The 26,778-nt window shown below is 35.2% G+C and overlaps 1 protein-coding gene across 1 annotated transcript in view; it reads right to left on the bottom strand.

Annotated features, from left to right (window-relative positions):
* Nucleotides 1–1,092: 1,092 nt before the first annotated feature.
* The window catches only part of LOC145683459 (structural maintenance of chromosomes protein 5-like), a 108,214-nt gene continuing 82,528 nt past the window's right edge, over nt 1,093–26,778 (bottom strand). The window contains exons 3-4 of the mRNA XM_081754793.1: nt 23,179–23,271; nt 1,093–1,383 (exon numbers count right to left, since the gene is read on the bottom strand). Coding sequence (XP_081610919.1) covers nt 1,246–1,383; nt 23,179–23,271 — 231 coding nt within the window. The 3' untranslated portion in view covers nt 1,093–1,245. The remainder of the gene's footprint in view (nt 1,384–23,178; nt 23,272–26,778) is intronic.

Raw genomic sequence — 26,778 nt, 5'->3', positions numbered from 1 at the left:
TTTAATGACCTTAGAATACGTTTTGTCGTGCCATATCTTATATCTACACGTAAAAAATGGTTGTGTTAATTCAACTCAAATTTAGCACAGGGCAGTGGTTAAAGTGTGACTGCTACTATGTGGTTTTAATTCAACACAGACCCCGCGGTATTAGCGTTTAACACATGAAAATAATCGTCGTGAGTGAGCAGGGGAACCGCTAGCTTGTAAGTTGATAATATCCTGTAATTTTAATAATTTAGTCAAATATGAAATTAAAATGAATTCATGAATTCTTGCTTCATATTTATGTTTTATGATTAACTAATTCATATCGGACTTCCGAAGAGAAACATCAAACCAATTTAATGACCGTGTCTGTAGCGACAACTCCCAGTCACAACCCCTCTTCAGTTTCCTTAGAAAGAGGAAAGAAAGAGTGAGAAAGAATAGAAGGAGGTAGGAGAAAGAAGGAAAAGGGAAAGGAAGAAGAAACTAGGCATAAAGGATTACTGGATAATTATAGAAATGTGGTCCCGAAACTTGAATAGATATTAAAAGGTGATTAATATTTGAAAGTTATTACTTGAGGATCAATTATGGAGTGATCCCGAGAGGACACATGTTCCCTCATACAACCCCGACCTGGATCCAGGCAACTGCACAAGTAGGAGTTACCCTAACCCAGCCCAGGTGATGAGAAGTTTTAATTTAATTGTTTGTCTATTGTTTCGAAATGTTGAATAATCTGTATCCAGTATTTGAACTTCCAAAGTTAAGATCGAACAAACATCTGAATCAGCCAGGAGAAAAAGTCAAAGTATAAATATTCTACAAATAGAATTTTCGAGATTTCTGAGAAGACTGTCGTTATCCTGATTCATTCTGTTATTGTGGCTTTGCTCCTAGAGCCGATTTAAACTAATTTAGAATCAGTTATCTTTCATAACCTTCGTCACAAACTAATATATATTGCAGACTTATTATGAATATTATCGCCGTAAATCAATATTAAGAATTATCACTTGGACTGATGGTAAGGTGAATATGAAGTGATGATGCTCTTTTCAATCACTATATTAACTTTCACAATGACAAATAACAGGCTATTAATGTATTTATTTCTAGATAGCGTACAAGTTACAATAAAAAAACACATTTATAATATCAAGTTGAAAATTCAAAACAATAAAAAGTACTTCCATTAGATAATCGTATTTACGTGTAGTAAAATATTACGATCGTGATACTTCAATAATTCCCACATTAATCCATCTCAGAATCACCATCAGTAATCTGTCTGTCGATAAATTTGGAAGTGTCCCAGTCATCTATCTGTATTCCTGTTCCATTGAACACATACAACATAACCATTGATCTGGTATAGTTCAAATTAGGTAGTAGCTAAAAAAAACAGAAAGAAAGGAAAATAAATTATTCGTTTGAATTCTGTAGAATAATCGTTATTCTTATACGATACAGCTACTACAACGTATAGACACATAAATTCTCTCAGTCCCACTAATATGCTCGTAAGAATGAATTTTCAGATAACGTGGGAAACTAATGGATAAGGAATTACATTGTTTAATGAAGTTCAGTAGTGTTCACATAATATTGTAGACATCGCCACGAATCTACAATTCTCCAAGATATAATTGCACGCCCGAATTTTTCTAAGTCCTCAAAATTGTAGGTTTGGCAATAACGCATGGAAAGTAATGGTACGGGAAGTCATAGGGGGAAATATAACGACACTTTCGAACACAGCTCACAGTTTTCTTTGTGTAACTTAACGTAATGATACATTTAGAACATTATAACACTTGGTAAGTGTAGAAAACTTGATTGTTTGTAAAGCGCACACGCTTTTCAACTACAAAATTCGTTAAAGAAAGGAAAGTTGTTAAGAAGTTTTCTATCCATACAACTGGAAGGAAACTTCATAGTTGTTTCGATAGCCATGCGTGCTAAGTCCTTACCTTCTGTGGGGTTTAGTGCTTTTGAACTTGGTTCGAATCCCGTTCGTTGCCTTTATTTTTTATTTTGTGATTTTTCAGTTATTCCTGTCGTACATGTCTATACAGGATTCGTACTGATTTGGAGAAATCTATTTCCCTGACTTTTCCTGACCTTTGGCAGTAAAGTCCCTGACTTTCATGACAGGTGACGGATGATGTTGATATATACTTAAGGAATAAATAACGTTGCATATTTTTATATGAGAACATCTATTCTATAGAGACAAATAGTAATCAACTGGTCACATGTAGAACAATAAGAAAAAAAGCAATGAAAATCAAATAGATATTATAATGGTTAGCTAAGCTGAAATTGGTGTACAATTAATGTTGGAAAAAATATATTCTATATAAAATTTCAGGCACTTTCGCTGATTTCCAGCCTTTTTCCTTGACCTGCATGATTTTCCCTGACTTCCCTGACCAGTAGGAACTCTGTAAATACACGAACGTGATATACAACTTTCTAATTTATCCACAAATAAGAAGACACAAAGGAGTAAAACCTTTTTTTATATATCCCAATGTAATTCCTCCTTACTGCAATCACTTCTTACATCGATCCATAAGATTTCCGTAAACCTGAACATTAATCCGGATTCCTAGTGTTCATGAAATCTCTATCAGTCCTAATATCTACTACATCACAATCAGAACGGAGTTCATATTATTATTATTAATATTACACACGTCCTAGGGTTCCATTTCGACCCGGGTGGGAGACCCGGGTTCGATTTCAGGCAGGAGCTCATGTGGTTTAGAGCCTACGTTAAGCTATAGGTTCACGTCTCATTTAGCCTCGCTGCTGAAATGGACGCTCAATTTAAAAATATATTATTATTATTATTATTATTATTATTATTATTATTATTATTATTATTATTATTATTATTATTATTATTATTATTATTATTATTATTAAGTACGGAATGAAAAACGACTTGATGGTACTAAATTCGGTGGGACATTTTATTTCCTCTCAGTTTGTTGTTACACCTACGGACCTTATATTGTCTTGGTGTATGAGGACAATTTTAGATAGTTTTTCACGATGATCTCATATTTTTGGACTTAAACGTTTTAATAGTTCTCAATAGTATCACCGTTTGGTAGAGTATCTCACAAGAATGTCCTCAGTTTCATAAAACATTGGCCATCATCTTACTCCGAACAATCTTATATGAGTATTTTGCGAGTGTAGATGAGATGTGTTCTCTACTGCTTTCAAATCGGTTTTGTCTCAGGTTCAAACTAGTGGATAAAAGCCATACATTGAATTACGATTTCTTTCTAAAACCTGGTTGTATCCTCTTTATGAAGATAAATGATGTGCTCAAAAGTGAGCACCCTTTCCTTTTTTCCTACAGAAAAGTGTGTCTGAGGAGAAATCACAATGAGTTGAGACCATACTAGGGCAACATTTGACATATATATCTTAGATCCTGCGCAGGGCGACATTTCAACTTCGATGGGAAAATTAATTACACCTAGAAAGAACACTGAACTCGCTGCCGACTGTATTCAGCATTCAGATTTTGTTACCTGTCTCGTCAATATTTGCCTTACGCTCTGCCTCATATCTTCAAGACTTCATCCGAAGGTGTGGTAATCTCTGATACGGTTTCTATAGCACACCAAAGGTTTCGATTCTGCAATGCTACATTAATGTTTTCTGGGTCAGTATTATTGAAGGTGCACCGCAGCGAAGTTCATTAACGATGAACGTCTGATCTTTGAGAAAACTGAACTCAAATTCTCACAGTAACATAAGAAGTTCAATGGTTCCTCAACAATTGACACATATCAAAATGGATTTTTGTGGTGATATCCTTCTAGTAGAAAAACCCAATAACAGCTTGGTTTTCCCCCGCTGTTCCTTGGTTATGCCTATTCAAAGTCCATTCTGTCTTGAGATTCGGAGCAAAATTAAATTGTAGGGTCAATGATGTAGGTGAGAATTCTGTATCCATCATGAATATCGTTTTGGTGCTACTCTGAACTATCCATATCAATTACAGTGATACTTCGTTAAAATAATTAACACAAAGGAACAGTAATAATAATAATAATAATAATAATAATAATAATAATAATAGCAAAATATTTAAATATATACTTCTACATAAAATAAATGTAGGGAAAATGAATTTTAGTCGGTTTTAAATAAATTTAGAACATAGTCTAGAAATAAGCCAGGTATTCACTGTTACCAGTTAGCCATTAAATGAAATAAATTGGAACTTCCTATACCTTTTATTGTAGGAAATTAATGTTCGTTTTCGAGTTAATTACAAAGGATTATAACAAAGGTAATATAAGTATCAAAGATCCTGTTTTCGAGTATTATGCTGTCCAAAACATAAAACATTCCAACCTTGATTGACAGCATTAATATGCAACATAAATATTACACAGAGTTATTGTAAATGTACCCAAAGAGTCATTCGCCATGAAGAATTTCGAGAGAAAGCAATATTAAACTCCCTATCTACTACAGAATACACTGGGCCAACGTCATAATGAGACCTAGTTAATTCTATTTTGTATTACCTTAATTAATTAGTTATGCATATTTGAAATATAAGATTGTGGTGGACAAACACCGTGCTCGTGGGTTTTCTCGGGGTTCTCCTGTTTCCTCGCACGTTATTCATTCCATCATTTTATTCATTTCTCATCATCACCGTGTCCTTTAGCCTAACCGGCATAACCGTGCGACTTAAAACTCAAAGATTTCATTTCATTTTCATTTTTTGAAATATAAGACTTTGGGTACTTACATCATTACAAACATTTCTACATAGAACAAAATATAACGACGAGTAAAATTCGCGACTACACAAATTGATTTACAGAAGTACACTTTGGCCGTAAGTTAATTCAGCTAAGCGAGATAAGTCTCGGAGCTAATTATTTACTTGCTTTACAGACCACAGATGGATCTTCGCGGGTTACGAACACGATAGACTGTGCGGTGAAATCCAGCTCACGCATAGGTCTGAATCGTACTGCTTTTCGAAAGAACTGAACAAGTCGTTATAAACCATCTTAATTTTTTTCCACATTACAAACCGTAACTTTGACCCAACTACGTCATAGCCCTGTATCTTATTGCAATTGGATCAAAATATTATCTTTGATATTTCTAAACTCGGTCACCGCTTTCCATCCATCTTGTAGTGAGCACGCTCAGATGTATTTCCGTCGAAGAACCTATTTCTTCTGTTTCTTTTGACTGTGAGGTCAACCAAAAACTGTTAGATTTCTGTGCAGTAGCTGTTAATAGTTTTGCGAAGAATTCTCTTCCGTGTTAAAGACAGTTATTGTTTTTGCTTTGTATGAAGTTACTCCTTCCTATTGTTTACTAAAATTTCTAATGCCTCTCTTTTAGAAATTTTTAAATAAAACAAAATCTTTTCTAGAGGTCGCCCCTTTTTCCACTGGAACGTTGTAATACATAAAGCAGTGACGCTGGAATGTACTGATTGATTTCTATTCAAAGTGAAATAATGAAATCTACATATTTGAATTGGAGTTGGATTTGTTTAAATAGAAGTAGAAGATAACTGCAACGAGAAGTTACTTTCTTTTAAGATTAGGCTCTCTTGGGTCAAATAAACAATACAGTGTGATTATAAAGGCGGAAATAAAGAATCGATTTTTTAGAAATCCGTTATAAGTGTGAAATCGAATATTTTCCAATCCTATTAGAAGTTTCAAGTGCTATTAATTAAGAACTTAAATTATTGTTCGCTTACATTGTTTTCCATTAAATGAACAAGGGGACTACGTTGTTTATCATGAAATAACTATAGATTTTGAAAGTAGGGATTTTATTATCAAAACTGAAAGTGGTAGATCTATAAGTTCCAGTTGCAATAAAGGGTTAATGTCTAAGGCGCAACCTATTCTTCAGACGTTGAATCCATACGAAAGAGTTTTCTCGATCTATTGCAGTCTTACACAGAGAAAAATCCGTTCTCCGAACAGCGGTATATTGTACAAGTATACGGTATCCTCTTCTTTACTATAGAAATCAGTTATCTCTATGCTATATAAGCACTGCCCTTAGGTGTTACAATATGCCCTTGCAGGATATCTGACATCTAACAGTTTTCCGTATATCACATGCATATACTTATGTTACCTTCGTCAGCTATATGTTATATACGTCCATTTCTATGTGAGATCCTGACCGCCTACATTGTTTTATACGAAAAGTACGTATAGAGGGAACACTTATACAGAAAGTATTATAAAGCATGCGTTTTCAGTTATACGTCTGCTGTATGTTAAGTCCAAAAACTACAGGAATTACGCATGTAACCTATCTTTTTAAGTACGCCACCTACAATTTTTTTCTCAGTGTAGATAAGAAGATCAGAATTGAAGTCGGAATTTATGTAAATTTCTAAAGCTTGCAGTTTTTCTGTAAAGGTAAGTACGGGAATACAACTTATTTCTACGATACTGACAAGTAAACCTTACGTTTGGGTGAATCGAGTTGCTGACTGAGACACATATGAGAAAGTAGTACTAAATGTGGTCAGTATTTCAGTGAAGTTGTAGGTGCGAAGCTCCAGGGGTTTAGGAGGTACAGCTACCAGAACATCACATGGGAGTACAGGATAGTCTTCATACAGTTGGAGGTAAAAGCTCTGTAAGACCTCTTGTAACGACTAAAGATGAATAACAAATATATGGGTACATATTAGGTCTAGGGGGAAGTCATATAGTAAGGGTATACCTGACGGCGGCCATCTTGAAATCCGCCATTTTGAATTAAGGTTAAGTTTTTAAAATAGGAATAGGGTCATGTGATACATGATTTAAGGCGCAAATTTAATCAGAAGAACAATGGTGATGTTAATTTTGATTTACGCGCAATTGGTAAAAAGTTAAAGGGAAATTAAACATTGTTGCAGCATATGCATTAGTCCTTTACCCCACCTTGTAAATTTTGTGTTAATGATAATAATTAAATAAAAAGCAGGTGGATAAATATTAGGTCTATGGTAAGAGTTGCCTTGATGGCGGCCATGTTCAAATCCGCCATTTTGAATCAGACAAAAGTTTTAAACAAAACGCATAACAGTGACACTTTATTAATAGCAAATTTAACCATAAATCCAACGGTATAACCATTTTTGCTTTATCATTAACCAGCATTTGTTATCGAATAAACAAGTTCCTAATTTAAGGAAAAATGACCAAAGTGGAATTGAGTCATAATTGAACTTCGGTCGTTCTTCCAGAAAAGTCCTCAATTAGTACAATCAATATGTAGTTCAGAAAAGAGTGCATGACTTGCACAAATGCTCTGCTCACAGTGAGCACACCTGACAAAGGCAATCGAGTTACACTTGAGACATTTGTCGTTAACAATTCCGTCAAAGCAGTAGTCGTAAGGAGCGATCCATTTAATTTTGTGCTGGTTAATGATAAAGCAAAAATGGTTATACCGTTGGAGTTATGCTAAAATATGCTATTAATAAAGTGTCACTGTTATGCGTTTTGTTTAAAACTTTTGTCTGATTCAAAATGGCGGACTTGAACATGGCCGCCATCAAGGCAACTCTTACCATAGACCTAATATTTATCCACCTGCTTTTTATTTAATTATTATTATTAACACAAAATTTACAAGGTGGGGTAAAGGGCTAATACATATGCTGCAACAATATTTATTTTCCCTGTAACTTTTTACCAATTGCGCATAAATCAAAATTAACGTCACCATTGTTCTTCTGATTAAATTTGCGCCTTAAATCATGTATCACATGACCCTATTCATATTTTAAAAACTTAACCTTAATTCAAAATGGCGGATTTCAAGATGGCCGCCGTCAGGTATACTCTTACTATATGACTTCCCCCTAGGCCTTATATGTACCCATATATTGGTTATTCATCTTTAGTCGTTACAAGAGGTCTTACAGAGTTTTTACCTCCAACTGTATGAAGACTATTCTGTACTTCCATGTGATGTTCTGGTAGCTGTATCTCCTAAACCCCTGGAGCTTCGCACCTACAACTTCACTGAAATACTGACCACATTCAGTACTACTTTCTCATATGTGTCTCAGTCAGCAACTCGATTCACCCAAACGTAAGGTTTACTTGTGAGTCTAACTTTTTGAAAATTCGAGTTGTTCAGCAGTCATGTAAAAGATAGCGATTGCTGTTTAATATATACCGAGTACTATATTGTAATGTTATGGAGTGAATATTATTATTATTATTACTATCCCTTTGTCAAAGTAGCACAAAAAGAAAAAAAATCATGATGGATAAAGAATTCTCACTTACATCATTGACTCTACAATTTCATTTTGCTCTGAACACCGCAGATAAAATGGATTTGTGAATAGCCATGACCAAGGAACAGGAGGAGGAAACCGAGTTGTTATTGGTACCTCTACTAGAAGGATAATCACCTCAAAAATCCATCTTGATATGTGTCAATCGTTGAGGAACCGTGCAACTTCTAATGCTACTGGCTCAATCCATCTGAAGTGGTCCAAAGATGGTGAAAATGGTTAATCGACCATCTCCGAAAATTATAGAAATTGGAGTGTGATGAACCTTGTGTTTGAGAAAGTCAATAACATCATTCATGTTCTCGTATATACAAGTGTTTCTGAATGGCGGTCATCTTTGCTGTCGGCGGTCATTTTTGCATTTGCAAGCGGCTACGAAAACACAGTTATGGAAGTTAATGTGTTCACAAAGTTGCGTTATATCTATCTATCTATCTATCTATCTATCTATCTATCTATCTATATCTATATCTATATCTATATATATATATATATATATATATATATATATATATATATATCCTATATTATTACATGTATAAGAAAACTCTACTATACACCTTTTGCGGTGTGTATTAGCCTTTCTTGCATTCTCATTAAATAACATCACCGATCGCAATATTGTGATAAGTTTGATGTATGTACATAAAACTGGCTGCAGGATATTAATGACATCCTTAGAAAATATCAATAGTATATTTAATTCGTTTCACTTCTTCAAACGCTTTATCTGCTCATCATTATTACGCACATCTTACTTTATTTTAGTTCTCTTAGTTTTAATTGCATTCAACAATTATCTTTATTTTCCTGTCTTTAGCTTGTTTTTGATTTAATTTCTTTACCTCTCGTCGCTGATTTGTTGTTTTTGCGAAATGAGTATGAGAATTTCCTGCATAATCAAACATGGGTTTGCTAATGGACAATTACTCAAAGCCACCACAAGAAGCTACTAAATCATACACATGTATGTGTACTAGTAAAGTTTTTTTCTTTCTTCATATAATCTGCTACACAATTCGCATTAATTGGGCATAATCGTTCTAGGTTTGAATTTCCATGAGAGTAAGTCATGACCATTTCATCTCTTAAAGAACAACATCTCTTAAATTTAAATTTGTAATATGTAACAATATCATAAAATTACATTCTTGTAATCTTAATAATTATTAAAAACATCTGTTTACATTCATGTAAATAAGTTAATCCAATAATCGATATTTGAAAGCAATTAGATACAACCATAAGTAATTACATAAGAATTGTAAAATAACAATGATTATTTAAAAAACTGTTATAATGAAAATTTCAAATGAAACAGTAAATATCTATTCTTCGGTACTTTGTTCCCATGATGTTCGGCAGGTACTACTAAATCTTCTGCTTTCAAAGGCTCCAACCTGTCATGTTATGTCACTGTCTTGACGTACAGTACAGCATTCATGCTGTTTTTTTTATATATATATAAACTTATGGAATGTGAGCTGTCTCTTCATACTCCTTGCTCGGTTGCTACATAAATTGATGCACCAATGATGTTTGTTTTTTCTCCTAACCTCCCTTCTCCGCAATTACAGAAGAAAGACTTTTTCTAGCTCTTTACTAGTGGGTAACGTTCCCATTATAGCCGACACGTTCCCACATCGAATGGCTATGCTTATGCGTTGAATCAGGAAACTTTTTGCTCGATTATCTCCTGATTTAATTGATAGACGGTGGCCGATTTCTTTTATAAATTTGAGGCCTCCTTCTTCCCAAGAACCGCTAGACTCAATTGCTATTGCGACAAAGCAATAGTTATCGAGTAGATTGCTATATTTATTCCTTTTTTCTTTCGCTCTTCGAGCAGCTACGAGTCCAGCTTGTACTGAGGCATATTGTAGGTTGGAGGGGGCATAGGTGTCTGAACATGTGAAGTCCCAAATCAATGCCTTTCCTTTCTTCCAAGGTACTAATGTCATACCATCGGGTCTTTTTCCGTCAGATCGGCTGCAGCCAATCGGTTCCCTCACTCTTAAATAATTTCAGTCTAAATTATTCAAATTATTAGCCGCCAAAAGTATTCAAATTCTGACCAATTCTACGACATGAGTCATAATTTCAATTCGAACAAAGCTCTTTGAACTGAATCACAACTTCATCTACCCAACTGCTATCTAGAAATACCAAAAAGCCGGCTTTTTGTGAAAAGAATCGAGAATTTTGGAAACTTTGGCTCTTTTTTTCATTTTCATGATTTTTCTATCTACATAGCTTTTTTACACTATACTCTACAGTTAAATAATATTTCATGACATAAATGCCATATTTAATTCTGGAAATCATATCATGATGAATGGAGCATATGTTCTTTGAATTAAAGTAAACATAAAGTACATACTGTAGTATCCGAGGGCAATTTTAAAGGCTATTTAGCTTTATTTTAACTTCTGAGTTATCGATATTTTTTCTTCTCCAGATCATTTCATTTTTAGTTACACGTGTTTAATTTCTTAGAGCCTAGTATTCTAGCTTCTAGCACATTATTAAACTTATGTTTTTTAATATATCCATCAGTGCGAAAGTTTTTCAATATATCCGTGAGAGCGTACTTCTACATTTCTGTTATACTGTAGCCGTGCAATGGTTTAGAAATAATCTTCCGGATACAATCTTGAGCACCATTTTATAAGAATAATCAGTAGCGGATTTAGAAAAAGCGTAAAAGCTAACCACTCAATCATGTTTATTGCGCAGTTGTGCTTAACTTAAATATATTCTCACTCTACGGCCTATGGACTATGAAGGTTCATTGTCGCGTTCACAAAAGCTCTCCACTCACTTCTGTCCATACCCAATTTGATCCAGTTTCTACTCTGTGTTACTATTTCTGTGTGATTCATCTTAATATTGTCACCCCATCTGCGTCCGGGCATTCCTAACGGACGTTTTCTGATTGAATTTCCAGTTAAAACTTTGAAAGCATTTCTACTTTCTTCCAGTTTCGAATTGGCCAAGTTGAGGGCTCTTGGCGCTGGTTCTTAGATATATATAACACGTCGGTTGCAAAACATAAGTGGAAAATTATGTAAAATCATATCTTTTGTATTGAATAAATATGTAGTACAAATCAGATCGCACAGAAAGTTACAATAATACGTAGACAATCAAACGTAATCGCGAAGTTACTGATACGAGCAACGGAGCCCCGAGAAGACTTCTTTCAAAAGACGAACATAGGCTTCCTCAACTTTTTTGCTAGGAAGACTCAAGAACATGAGCGCCGACTACGTGGGTGCTCCGGGGCTCCAGCACCAACACAAATAATCTTGTGGTAGCGACGCATCCACACGATTTTTAGTATGGACCCGGGTTTCCATCCGTTTCTCTTCCGTTTAAGTCAGCCATGTTACCAACTGAGCTCGTGCGGCCCCAACTTATCCTTATAATTCCGGCATATTTTACTTTATCAGGGCACAGCAATTTATGACAGTATTTATAAAAGATTTTAACTAAAAATAAATCAATCCAGTATCGAGACTTCCCAGAAAACTTTTAGGCTAACACGTTCCGCCATTGATATGCACCAACACACAATTAGGGAAGTCGGCGTCGTTGCTCAAGAAAGCATTTGCGATTGCGAAAAATCGACCAAGGCCTACAGGTCTTGCAGCTCGTGATTCCTGAGTGCCCTCGCGGGTCCTTGGCGATCCCGAAGAAGCCAACGTGGCCAGTCCGGCACTGCTTTCTTCCATTCTGGTTGTATGACTTGCCCACCTGAGCCTCCTAGACTTGACGACCCTAACGATGTTTGGTAAACCATATAAATCAATGCATAATATTACCGCAAAAGACCCCGATCTCATATAAAAAAATCCTGAGATCCATATTCATCCTAGAATCACGGTTCATCTATCACTCTCTTCAGAATAAAACTGCCTTTCAAACGGTACCATTCACATGTCTCCATCATGTATCTGAAGGGGGGAAATCACGAAGAATGGGATTTTTTGGTTAAAATATCTCTTTATTAATTTTTGCCCCTATTGACCCTCCCTGGGTTAACGCAGAGATGTGGAGAGAATCTGATAAATACTATTCATTCGAGTGAATGTTTGTGCAAAATTTCAGTCTTCTAGGTGCAAAAGTAAGCCTCCCATAAAATATTAAAAAATATGTCTAAGCAGAAACAACTATTTTCAGGATCTCCGCTAAAATTTCCTGAGACATCCATATTCATCATAGGATAATGGTTCGTCCATCGTTTTCTTCAGAATAGAACTGCCTTTCAAACGGTACCATTCACATGTCACCATCATGCATCTGCAGCGGACAAAATCGCAAAGAAAGAGATTTTCAAGGAAGTGTACGATTAGAGGTTCATTTTAAAGATACACTATCTCCGCATGTAATAGCAATTATTATGGTGAATTCTTCTCATAACTAGGAATTGATTTCCAAAGAAAAATGCATAATATAGACAAGATACACCTTCAAAATAACTATAATAGATATTTCTTAGCAATTCATTATAACTTTATAATTATGTAAATATATATACTAAAATACAAACATCTTACTCATATGATCCTAGACTTTTAAACAAACATTCTAAATATTCATCCTAAATATGCCTAATTCAAGGTTAATCATGACATAATGCATGTATAAATCCGTGCAGACACATTAGCTTATATCACTTGTTCATTATTGTTTGGCTCGATAAAGTACTGAAAGGTTCTAAGTCATCTTAGTGTATGAATCAGCGACTATTAAACAGTATTTCCCTGAACTTGAATTTACCATTGGTCCAATTATATCACAGGCTCATCTTGCATTGGGAGCATGATTCTCTCCATCTAAAAATACCAGAGAGCCAGAGCTAATTATGTGATGTATAATTTTCAGATCGTTCTTCATTTTAACATATGCGGACTGGTGAATGTGGGCTACCGTTTTATTGTATTACTGATATTTTTTAGAACGGAAAGGTATAGCGGAAAATTTTCCACTTCATATCACTAGTCTACCACACATCGGTTTATCCAAGAAAGTAGCTTAAATCGTTTGTGCTCGATTTGTTCTAATTTGTTCAACAGTGTCAGAGTTTATGATCTAACTGTTTTAGAAAATAAAAAATGTGGTGGGGCTAGGAAGACGTCGTCCTGGCCACCCCACAACCTTCAAATTATCGGTTTATGTTAGAAAGTAGCTTAAATCGATTGTGCTGGATTTGTTGTAAGTAGTGGAAAAAAGATCGATCTGGCCCACCCGAAGCACACTTCAGCAGCCCACGGAAAATGGAACACCCTGAACCGTTCACTAATGCTCTTTTACGACCTTCATTTTAGGGGTGTATTTGTTTTCTTTTATGAACACTTTTTAGGGGGTGTATTTGTTTTCTTTTTGAACACTTTTTAGGGGGGTGTATTCGTTCAATTTTATGAACATTTTTTACGGGTGGACTCGTTCTCTTTTATAAGCATATTTTCCAACCCTTATTTTAACATAGCAGAAATTACATAAGACTACGAAACATAGCACGGATGTATTTGTTCTCTTTTATGAGCATATTTTCCAACCCTTATTTTAACATAGCAGAAATTACATAAGACTACAAACACACAACTATGTAACATAGCAGAGTTAGCATGGTTGGATTATTTTCTTTTGTACCAACTACAAAAAGTAAAGAAGAGCCACTTTAACTAGCTTAGGATTTTTAAAACAAACTGAAATGGATCATTTTAATAGCTCAGAATTTATGTACCTTTTGTGCTACTCAAATTTTTATATCAACCAGAAGAAGATTCATTTTAACTGGCTCAGTATTTTTGTACCATTTTGTGCTACTCAAATAAACAAAAGAAGTAATTTGGGTGTCCTATTTCCTTTTATACCAACGAGAAGGACCATTTTTGACTAGCTCAATATTTTGTGAACAAACGAAGGGGATAAATTTATTCCAACCAAAAAGTGAACAGTGAACAAAATTGGGTGCCCTATTTCCTTTTCTACCAAGCAGCAAGAAAGGTGAAGAATGAATAAATTTTGCGTTAATGAGAAAAAGAGAGGAAAGTCCATTTTAACTAGCTTAGAATTTACGTACCTTTTGTATTACTCAAATGAATGTAGGAATAAATTTAGCTGGACTAAGCAAAGAAATGCCATTTTAACTAACTCAGAATATCTGTACCATTTTGTACTATTTGAGTAAACAAGGGAATGAATTTGGGTGGCCCATTTACTTTTATATGAATCACTAAAATAAGCAAAGAAGGTCCATTTTAACTAGCTCAAAATTTTGTACCTTTGTGTGCTATTCAAATAAAACGAAGTGTTAAATCTGAGTGACCTGTTCAGTTTTGTACTTAGCAGATAAAAATTGATGAATGATAAAATTTGTTGGCTTCTTTACTTTTGTATTAACGACTAAAAAACGCGAAGAAAGTAAATTTTAAATAGCTAAGTATTTATGTACATTTTGTACTACTAAAATAAACGAAGGAATAAATATGGATGTTCTACTTTTTGTTCTAATCAGCAGAAAACGGAGAAGGGTCATTTTATTTAAATTTGCAGTACTCAAATATACAAAGGAATACATTTCTATAAGCTATTCAGTTTTGTACTAAGCAGAAAATTTGTTTTTTTACTTTTGTATTAATAATTAAAAACGCAAAGAAGGTGCTGTTCAAATAAACAAAGGGATAAGTTTGACTGACCTATTCAATTTTGTACCAACGAGAAATGCCATTTATATCATTTTTGTGCTCAACAAATGAACGAAAGGAAAAGCGAAGAGAGACCATTTTACCTAGCTTAGAATTTTATATCTCTTGTAATATTTATATCAACGAGAAAAAAGCAAACCTCCAAAAAGTTACTTACTAAATCTGGTTACATAAATCAGGTATCTGCATACAAATCTTTCACGATGGGGTAGGGATCGTAATGGTGAACAAATACATGCCCATATATGTTTTTCACCAGGATGATTTGTAACCAAATTTAGTAACATTTCGGATGTGTACTCGTTCCCTTTTTGAACAATTGTTCAACCCCTATATTACATTTCAAATGTTAGTTAAAACAGAAAATGAATACATTTTTCAACACCTATGTAACAACAAAGGTTACTAAGATAACGAACATAATGGGAGTGTATTCGTTCTCTTTTATAACCACATTTTCAAACCCTGTTTTAACATAACAGAAATTAAATATGTTGCTTCGTTTACGAGTAATTAGGGTTTAAGTATTTGACCTTTGAACTCGATGATTTCTACTTTTGGAATATTTAGGAGTGGTTGACCTTTTACTAAATATAGAAACAGCATCTCACTATATTGCTTCGTTTATGAGTTTTTAGGGTTTAAGTATTTGACCTTTGACCTCGATGAGTAGTGCTTTTGGCCATGGAATGCTGTGTGAATATTTGTGGAATATCTTTTATGGGCCATAGGTGGGGGGAAGTATTCCGTTCGTAATTTCTGCTATGTTATAAATGGGTTAAAAACTCCTTTATGAACGTCAACGAGAGTTTATGACTTTGATGGTCCGTGCTTTTGGAACATACACTAGTTGGTAACTTGTTCGTAATTGTGGAAACAAACACATGAATGTGTTGCTTCGTTGACGAATTATTAAGATTTTAGTATTTGTTCTTTTACCTCGATGGTTTGTACTCTTTGATCGTGTAGTAGCTGGTGCCCTGTTACCAAATGTGGAAACAGTACCTCAATATATTGCTTCGTTTCCGAGTTATTAGGGTTTAGGTATTTGTCCATATACCTCGGTGGTTAGTACGTTTTTAGCATGCAGTAGTTGATGACCTGATAGTAAATGTAGAACAACATCTCAATATATTGCTTCCTTTATGAGTTGTTAGGGTTTAAGTATTTGACTTTTGATGAACTAGTTATAAATCGTTTACGGAAACGTAATATAATGATTTATGGTGTTCCAGAAGAACCATTCGAAACAAAATATGTACTTTAAAGGAAAATTATACACATTGTTTTGTGAATATCTAATCATTCAAACAAACCCAAATGACATAGAAAATGTATTCCAAATTGGGCAAAAGAGAGGAAAGTAATCATTTACCTTTTACGTGTGAATTTCTTAGTATAAAAACAAAAGAAGCTATTCTACTAAGGAAACATTGTTCAAAACGTATACGTATTTCCATTGTGCGTGATTTTTCTAATGTCAATGACTAAATGTGGAAACAGCACCTGAATACGTGGCTCCGTTTTCGAGTTATTGGGTTTTAAGTATTTTGACCTTTGACTTCGATGGTCGGTATTTTTGGAACATATAGTTGTTCGAGAGCAATTACTAAAGTAGAAAAACCACCTCAATATTTCGCTCCATTTTCGAGTTATTAGGTTTTAAGTATTTCGACCTTTGACCTCGAAGGTCAGTACTTTTGGGTCAAATGGTAGTTGATGACCTATTGCTAAATGTGGAAACAGCACTTCAATATTTGGCTCCGTTTTTCAGTTATTAGGTTGTAAGTATTTTGACGTTTGACCTCGATGGTCATTATTTTTGAAACTTTTAGTAGTTGATGACCAATTACTAAATGTGGAAACAGCATCTCAATATGTGGCTTCGTTTCCGAGTTATTAGGTTTTAAGTATTTTGACCTTTGACCTGGATGGTCAACACTTTTGTGACATGTGATCGTTGATGGCCTATTTTTAAATGTGGCTCCGTTTTTGAGTTTGACCTCTGCTCTCTATGGTCAGTAGTTTGGGGACATGCTTGTGTCATTTCCGCTATGTTAAATTAGGGGTTGGGAACGAAATCAGTGCTACGTTAAAATAGGGGTGGAACGATTACACTCCTGTTATGTGCTAAGTTAAAATAGGGTCACCAAAGTTAACGAGTACACCCTCATTATTGTCTTAGTAGTCTTTGCTATATTACATGGTTCTGTGTTCGTAGTCTCTGTGTAATTTCTGCTATGTTTAAACAGGGGTGGAACGAATACACCCTTGCTATGTTAAATAGTTGTGTGTTCATAATGTAAACCCCCTTTGCTATGGTACCTAGGTATTCATTGTCTGCTATGTTTATAGTTAAAAATAGGGGTTGAAAAAATGCTCATAAAAGGGAATGAATACACCTTTGCTATTTTTCGTAGTCTTATGTAATTTCTGCTATGTTAAAATAGGTTTTGGAAAAAAGTCATACTCTTTTATTAGTTCTGCTATGCTTAAATAGGGGTGGAACGAATCTTACGTATTCTCCGCTATGCTCGTAGTCTCAGTGTAATTTCTGCTATGTTAAAATAGGGGTTCTGCCATGTTCGTAGTCTTATGTAATTTCTGCTATGTTAAAATAAGGGTTGGAGTGGTTTTTGCTATGTTACATAATTATGTGTTCGTAGTCTTATGCATTCTCTGCTAAGTTCGAATAGGGGTTGGAAAATATGCTCATAAAAGGAAACGATGCTATGTTCGTTATGTTAAAATAGGGGATGGAAAATATGCTCATAAAAGGGAATGGGCATACACCCCTAAAATGGACTATGTTCAAATAGGGGTGGAAAATAGGCCAACTGCTATGTATTCTTTGCTATGTTAAAATAAGGGTTGGAAAGGGGTTCATAAAAGAGAACGAGTACACCACTGCTATGTTACGTAGTATTATGTAATCTATGCTATGTTCAATTAGGGGTGGAAGGGCCGCGGTGGCTCAGTGGTAGAGCGTTCACCTGTAGTGCTTGGGGTCCCGGGTTCGATCCCAGCGCCCGCCAAGTGAACTTTGTGGTAGACAAACACCATGTGCGTGGGTTTTCTCGGGGTTCTCCCATTCCCCCCCACTTTCTTCATTCCACTATTTCATTCATTACTCATCATCACCGTCTCCTTTAGCCTAATCGGCATAATCATGGGACGTAAAACTCAAAGATTTCATTTCAGTTTTCAATTAGGGGTGGAACGCTCTGTTATGTTAAAATAGGGGTTGGAAAAATATGCTCATAAAAGGGAGCGAGTAGGGGTTGGAAAAGTACTCATAAAAGAGTACCAATACACCCCCTTATTATGTTACGTAGTCTTAAGTCTGCTATGTGTTCTGTGCTATGTTTAGCTCTGCTATGTTCGTTATGTTAAAATAGGGGTTGAACGAGTCCTCCCCTAAAATGTGCTCATGAAAGGGAATGAATACACCCCCTATAAATTACTCATAAAAGGGAACGAATACACCCCTATCACAGAGGACTCAATTTCTCATATCCCCCTGTGTCCCTCGGCATAGTGTGTCAGGCGGCACTGGGAAATTCATTGTCTGCTTCAGGCGGGACTGAGAAAGTGGGAAGAGGGTCAGTGGCGCAGAAGCCCCATTTTTCTACTACTGAGCAGAGTCCCCGTAAACTTTTGTCAGCTTCGGATGAATTTCCGTAGGGGTTAATCCATCCAAACTTGTTTGTTTCTTCATCCTGCAGACATTGAACTTCTGCAAGTAGGAGTATGATTATAGGAAGAGGTCGTTGCAGATGTCAGTTCAAATTTGCAGTTAGTTGTGCTGCATTAGCAACATGATTCCTTACAACGAAGAAATTTTACAATATCTTGGTGTTCCTTCCCACTTCTATCTACCATTGCTGATGATATCTTGCCACGAGTTTTTATACCTTCATTATCGAGAACACACTGATTTCGATATACCAGATGCTCTGGAAGTTTTAGATACATTTGCATCAAGTAACTACACAGTACAATTTGCAATCTTTGAAAATTCTAGGTTGTCTCAAATTTGCAACAGCGAACGTTTTGTCTACGCTTACGAAACCATAATACATACTGTGTCGCGTTATTCGCCTTTACTCAAAAGATTATTAACACAAAACAGTCGAAGTGAGCAGTGTTACCAACTCACAAACACTATGAGAGTTGTAGTACATGGATGTCTCCATTAACTTAATACCATAAAGGCTATTACTCATCGCAAAAAATATGTAGCAGAATTTATTCTACATGCAACAGGCAGGCCCGTGCTGGCCCAAAGAATAGAACGGGTATTGCATTACCATCTCCTGCATTACCATATGAAAATTCTGTTAGGCGGTTTCAATGCGAAGGTAGGATGAGAGGGTATTTTCAAACCGATTATAGGGAATAAATGTTTGCATAAAGAAGGTTGTGGCAACGGCTTTAGATTCGTGAACTGTGCAACATCCAGAAACCTTATCGTGAAGATTACAAAATTCCAACATCGCGACATTTATAAATATACTTGGACTTCATCAGATGGACATACACATAATCAAACTGATCATGTTTTAGTAGACAGAAGAAAACAGTCTAGCACAACTGATGTTCGGTTGCTCAGAAGAGTTGATTGTGATAGTAAGAGAGAGACTATCGTTGAATAAAGGAAATATTCAATATCTGAAAACGGAGTGGTTTAATTTAAAAAAAATAGAGGAGAGTCAGATGAGGGGAACCAGATTGTAGTATCGAATAGATTCTCGGTTTTAGAAAGTTCACTAAACTAGTGTTCAGGATATTTGGTTGAAATTAGAGGTAACATTAAAATTTCAGCAAAACAAATATTGGGGCACGCAGAAATACGTAGGAACAAACATGGTTCAACCAGGAATGCACTAAAGTAGCAGGGAAGAGCAAACAGAAGAAACAGCGTTGGCTACAAAATCCGAACGAAATAGCTACATAAAATTTCATTGTCATCTGGCAGAAAACTTCCAAAACTTTTAGAACAAAGAAACGCGACGTTTGAAAGTTAAAATTAATTAACTTGAAGATAATAGTGAAAACAAAAACATTCGGGACATGTATAAATGCATCAACGAACTTAAGAAAGGCTATCAACATCATGCTTATATATTAAAGAAAGCTATGGAACAGTTCTCACTGATAAGGATAGCATCTTAAATATATGGAAAGATTTCTTTGACGATTTGCTTAACACATAGCTAGAAACTAATGCGCGTGGAGAAAGTGAAATGCATACAGCATAACCGTATATTCCAGAACCTAACCAGACAGAAATAGAAATCGCTATTCAAAAATAAATAAATAAATAAAATAAAGAAACACACATCTCCGGGTGCAGACGAAATTCTGGTTCACTTAATTTTAGCTGGAGGGGAAAAATGTAGAGCAAGATACACAAACTCATTATCCTTATCTGGAACAAGGAGGAATTACCACAAGAGTGAAAAGAATCAATCATTGTTCCAGTTCAGAAGGAAAGCAACAAAACAGATTTAATACTTATTGAGGCATTTCTCTTCTGTCAACATCCAATAAATTCTCTTAAACATTCTATTAGCATAATTGACTCCATACGCAGATGAAATTATTGGAGTTTATCAGAGCGGATGTAGGTAAAATCGATCGACTATCGACCAGATATTTACCATTCGAGTAATACTTGAAAAGAAATGAGAATACAATATCCTAGCACATCAATTATTGACTTTAGACTAGGGTAGGAGGGAAACATTGTACAGCATGCTTACAGAATTTGCAACACCGAAAAAGGTAGATTAATTAAGATATGCTTAAATGAACCACAAAGTAAGGTTCGAGGAGAGAGAGAAATTCTTTTCACGAGCTTTCACGTTGAGAATGGTCTGAAACAAAGAGATGCGTTGTCGCCATTATTCTGGAGAACTTTGTTCAGGAGAACCTATAATGAAAATCAAAGACGGCAATCAGGTGGTAGAGCTGAATTGTATTTGCCAGGTTAAGGCGTATGCTGATGATGTAAATTTAATAGGGAATGATAGGACAATAGAAAGGAATGCAGAAATATTAATTAACACTTGCAGGGATATAAACTTAAAAGTAAATGCAGAGAAAACTAAATAAATGGAAGTTTGTCGGGATCGTAATACTGCATTTTATGGATGCTTTAAAATACCAAATTAAATTTTCTTTCGACAAAGTGGATACATTCAAATATCTAGGATCATTATTAACAGACCAAAACCATAATCACAAAAATATTTAATGTCAACTAGAAGCAGGGATGTCGTGTTATTATTGTTAAAAATCTTTTGTTGTCGCTAATTCTGTTGAGGAATTTGTAGCTCAAAATATAAAACGATAATCATGCCTGTTGTTCTGTATGGTTGCGAAACATGCTCACTGACTCTGAGGGAAAATCGTAGACTGAAGGTATTTGAAAACAAGATTCTTAAATCAATATTCGAACTCCAAGAGGAACGGGAATGGGGAAAGGTGGAAACTTTATAAGGAGGAACTGCATAATTTTATACCGTTTACCAAACATTGTTATGGTCATCAAGTCTAGGAGGCTCAAATGGGCAGGTTATTAGCCAGGATGGAAGAAATTAGACACGCTTTCAAAGTTGTAATTGGAAATCCAAATAGGAAAACGACCATTAGGATGACTGAGGCGCAGATGGGAGGACGATATTAAAATGGTTCTCGCAGAGATTGGAATATAAAGTAGAAACTGGGTCTAGTTGGCTAAGGACAGAAATCAATGTAGAGCTTTTGTAAACGTGGCACTGAACCTCCTGCGTTCATAGGCCATAGAGCTATATTAAGTTGTTGATACATTTAGCTTCTTTTTATTTGACAGAAATTTTATTACAGGAACTAACAGTTTTTCTCTAGTAAAGAGGATTTCGATTCGAGATTAGCTATTTACGTTAATACTAAAACAAATTTGGTGATGATTTTGATATAAAATGGCACCCATATCTTTCTAAGTCTCTCTCTCTCTCTCTCTCTCTCTCTCTATATATATATATATATATATATATATATATATATATATATATATATATATATATATATGTGTGTGTGTGTGTGTGTGTGTGTGTGTGTGTGTGTGTGTGTTCCAGTTTCTATGGGCGCCCTTTTAGTAGACTTGTCCACCACCCTCATTAGTATCCCAGCACGGCCCTGGCAACAGGTAGCACTTTCGGAAAATGCAACTTCGTTCCTCAGCCTGTAGTAGACTCCAAAAAGGATGAAAACAACATGAAGGAAGGTTAAAAATGGTTAAAAGTGTAGGATACGTAAAAAACAAATCTTCTGTCAAACATTAAAACACACGGGAATAGAAACGCACTGACATTGTACACAGCTGTTCACTGTTTTCTGTTCTTTACAACCAATTTTAAAGCATTGTTGCGGACCCTTTACAAAGCAGTGTCGTCTATCGAGTGAAATGTCAGTGTGTTTAAGTGTATATACGTCAAACAAAAAGGAACATTTGTACTAGAATGACTGAGCATGTTCGTACCTCGAAAACTCGGAATCCGGTCTAGCAACGTATCTTAGAGATTATAACCATCATATCGTGGAATCATGTTTGATTGAAAAAGCAAAAACAGCAACGGAACGAAAAATTAAAGAATCATATTACATTCATAAAGAAAGGCCCTCACTTAGAGATAGAGGCGAAATAAATATAATTTGGAGTAATCTTTTCACTACGTACTTTCACCATTTGAAGACCATGAACAGAAAACAGTGAACAGCAGTGTACAATGTCAGTGAGTTTCTATTACCGTGTGTTTTAATGTTTGACAGAAGACTTTTTTTTACATATTCTAAACTTCTAACCATTTTTTAACCTTCCTTCGTGTTTTTTATCCTTTTGGAGTCTACCACAAGCTGAAGAAGGATGTTGTATCTTCCGAAAGCGTTGTATCCACGTGTTGCATGTAAAATAAATTATGCTACAATTTTTCTGCGATGAGTAGTAGCCTTTCTGCTTTTTCACGAATATAATCACCCCTCGCAATATTGTAATATATTAATACCTTGTATATATATATATATATAATCTTCACATATAACTTGTCTATTTTACCAAGAGAGGCTATGCCTTGAGAATCTATACGAACACAGAAGACTTACCTTTGGTGTCAGAAGAAAATATTGAGCTCTGTCCCTACTGATCACATGAGTAAGGAGCTCAAAGACTCTTCTTTCACTTGTTTCGTCCATTCCCTGAAGTAAAGAAAATTAATTTTTTCACTTTTTTTTTTTTTTTTTTTTTTTTGTAAAATGAATAATAACACACCAAAGCTAGGTAAAACTGGGAACACTCATAGGAAAGGAGTCAGAAGTTCCATAGTATGGCCAAAGACAAAAGCTGGAAGATTTTAACATTATGGATATTTCATTTCATTCCATCCGATTACACGTAGGATAAGCGCGAAAAATTTAAGATTAATGTGTTTCACATTCCAATAGGAATGTCTACCTGAATGGTATTTCTTTCACATTGCATAACTGGAATGTAAACAGTGTCTGACGTCATAAGTTCTTAAATTATTATTTCTATAGTAAAATCATCTTACGAAATGTATTACGTTTGTTACTAGAATTTCCTTTTCAGTTGCACCTCAAATATTAAACATTGCGTATGAAACCAATTGGATAACTTCAAAATTAAATTGATATCTACCTAACTAACTAACTCTATGGCCTATGGAACCTGCAGGTTCACTGCCGCGTTCACAAAAGCTCTCCACTGACTTCTATCCTTAGCTAATTGCATCCAGTTTCTACTTTGTATTCCTATCTCTGCGAGATCCATCTTAATATTATCCTCCCATCTGCGCCTAGGTCTTCCTAATGGTCGTTTTCCTATGGGTCTTCCAGTCAAGACTTTTCCTATGGGTCTTCCAGTCAAGACTTTATTGAATTGATTATTATTAGAAATTGATATCACTACATTTTAGTATCAAGGTAAGTGTAAACTGAATCAGTTTTACGAAACAGAAAACCTAAGTTTACAAGATGTTAAATATGTACGATGCTGAGTACAGCTATATGTTTAGGTTAGGTTTCAATCACCTAAGTGTTTTCCAGATAAGTGCACATACAGTTCAATTTACATTTATGTTGAAGTAGTGGAAGTATTTCTTTTTCAGATGTAGAAAAAATCCAGTAATATAATAGGCTGTAATAGTTTCTAGAATTAGTAGTAGGAATAGTCGTAATGACAGCAGTAGTTTGCAGAAGTACTAGAGATACATAATACTTTCCAGAAGTACCAATAATGTAGTCGAAAAGTACTAGGATGGGCTATCAGAAGTACTTACTTTTAGAGAATACAGTAGTAACCATGGCCGGATCTGTGGGGTAGGGGAAATTCGGGGCGTTTGCCCCGGGGCGCAACTGGTTGAGAGTGTGTAGGGGGCGCCATTTCAATGCAATATTAATGCTGGCAATTGTGGCTCAGGCTGTATGGACGATTATGGGATGATTGGTAGGATTGGACGATGATGGGATGAGATGATGGGTGGTATTATTCTTTGTGGTCCGCGCTGAAGCACTAGAGTCGATATTTTGAATTTTTTTTGTGACGAAGAATGAAACAATTGAAGTGATTCTAAGACAATACGCTGCATAAACTGGACATTTTATATCATTTTTAATAGTTGACAGTGCATTTCGTTGTACTCTGATCTGAGGTAAGTGGATGTACCTCAATTTTATTTAAGGCTTAATTTAACTTGTTTTGTTAATTAATTTCTTATTTGCCGTTTGAGCTAGCGCTACTTTATATAATACATTAAAACATTACAAAGTACCCGAGACAAGAAGCAACAAATATAACGATATTTCAACTTATGTACACTCATGCCAAAATTATTGTCGCATGTCTATAAATATGTTGTTGTAGGAATATAATTTAATAACCAATTCGCCTGCTACTTCTTATAATGTTAGTATGTGTATAATCGGATAAGACATATGGGTGGCAAATTCCATATGAAGAGAGCAGTAAATAAGAACAATAAAACGAAAATAAAACTTTCTTGTCCATTTAGCAACATTTTGTTTTACTCATTCTAATTTTCGAATTCATAATTCTTTTCCTATGAAATTTACCACAAATATACATTTCCCGATTATACACATAGTATCGGAATTAAAATGCCCTGCAAAATCATTAGCAAATTATATTCTTACAAGAAGACAGTTATAGATATGCGACAATCATTTTGGATATGACTGTACAATTACCTAGCGAACTATTGCGGTAAGCTTCAAATATTGTCTTACAAATGTCACTAATAGCTGGAGTTTTCCGGTTTTAGTTTATTCTTTGGTTTCCGCCAACCCTTCCAAGTGTTGTGAATGGTGTTCTTTCCCGTGTGTGAGAGATAATTCTTATCTTTATTATTGATTAAAACTGGGATTTTTCTTCGTCTCTCCCAATTCGTAGGACACATCTTCATCATTCTTAAATTCGGTAAAAAATCGAAACAGTTTCTGCAAAGCTCTAAGTACATCTCTCTAACTTGGCTTTATAACATCTCAAACGGCTTTATAACATCCCATCTTGGCCGAGAGATGGGAGTGAGGATCTTGTGGGAGTTATGAGTGATTGTGTGGGCGTTTTGACATTTCTTGAGTGTGGGGGGTTTTGACTGTTGGAGTTTTGACCTGTTCCCCTTCAATGACATTCAAAATGAATTTATCGTCTTAATAGCTAATAGAGGAACGCAAGAAATTCTTAATTGAAGTGAAGGCTAAATACTGCTTAATAATGTTTGACTGTACTCCAGATGTATCTCACACTGAGCAAATGAGCCAGGTTCTGCACTATGTCACATTTCAAGAAGCGGAGGAGGGAAGTATGAAATAAAAGAAAGCTTCATTGATTTCATTGAAGTGCATTGAAAAACTGGCGATAGTTTGGAGGAAAATATTGTACAAAATAAAGAGAAAAATGGCCTCTATTTAGCAAAATGTAAACTACAGTCTTAGGAAAATTGTGTCCCTAAATCTGGAAAATATCTTGAAGTTTAGGCAAGGATCGAATAGTTAAATACTCTTGCGCTGTTTGTGCCATGCGTAGCATATTCCTTGAATCTTGCAGGAGTACATGCATCGGAATCAGAACCAGAAACCTGTTGAGCAACGTTCGGAAAGCGTATATTTTTTATTTTATCCGCAATAAGGCACGATATCCCAAAAAATATGTGAATGTCACTCTCAAAGATACTTCGGACATAAAATGGAGTGCAAACTCAGAAGCAGTGGCAGTCCTGAAATCTGAACTGAAAAATGTGCTCCCAGCATTTGATGAAATTATAACTCAGAAGTGAAATGAGTTGCCTCAAATATTTGATATTTCTAATTAATTTAGTATTTTGAACTCAGTTTTACATGAAATAAATTGAGCGAGAAAACAAATACAGAACAAGGATTTAATTCTGCAAAGGTCTCTCGATTTTTTTTATCAGCTCTTCTGACAACATCTGCAGATTCAGAAATCAAGGATGTGATTTATGGTTGTCGGAAGCCAAGATGATTGTTAATTTGATAGATGTGGAAGATCAGTTCAGAGAAAAGGGTATCTCGAAATAGAGAATGTCAGAAGAGGAGGAAGAGGATGAAGCGAGACGTTTTATTAAGAAGGTTTGCCTTAGACAGTTTTTCTTCACAGTAAGTGACCTCTTACGGGGAGAACGCTTTAGCAAAATGAACAGGCTCAAA

The sequence above is a fragment of the Thermobia domestica genome, chromosome 4 (genome assembly GCF_964235325.1).
Source record: "Thermobia domestica chromosome 4, izTheDome1.hap1.1, whole genome shotgun sequence".
Taxonomy (NCBI): Eukaryota; Metazoa; Arthropoda; class Insecta; order Zygentoma; family Lepismatidae; genus Thermobia; species Thermobia domestica.
The sequence above is the reverse complement of the archived record's forward strand: the minus strand, read 5'-3'. Positions and strand labels throughout refer to the sequence as shown.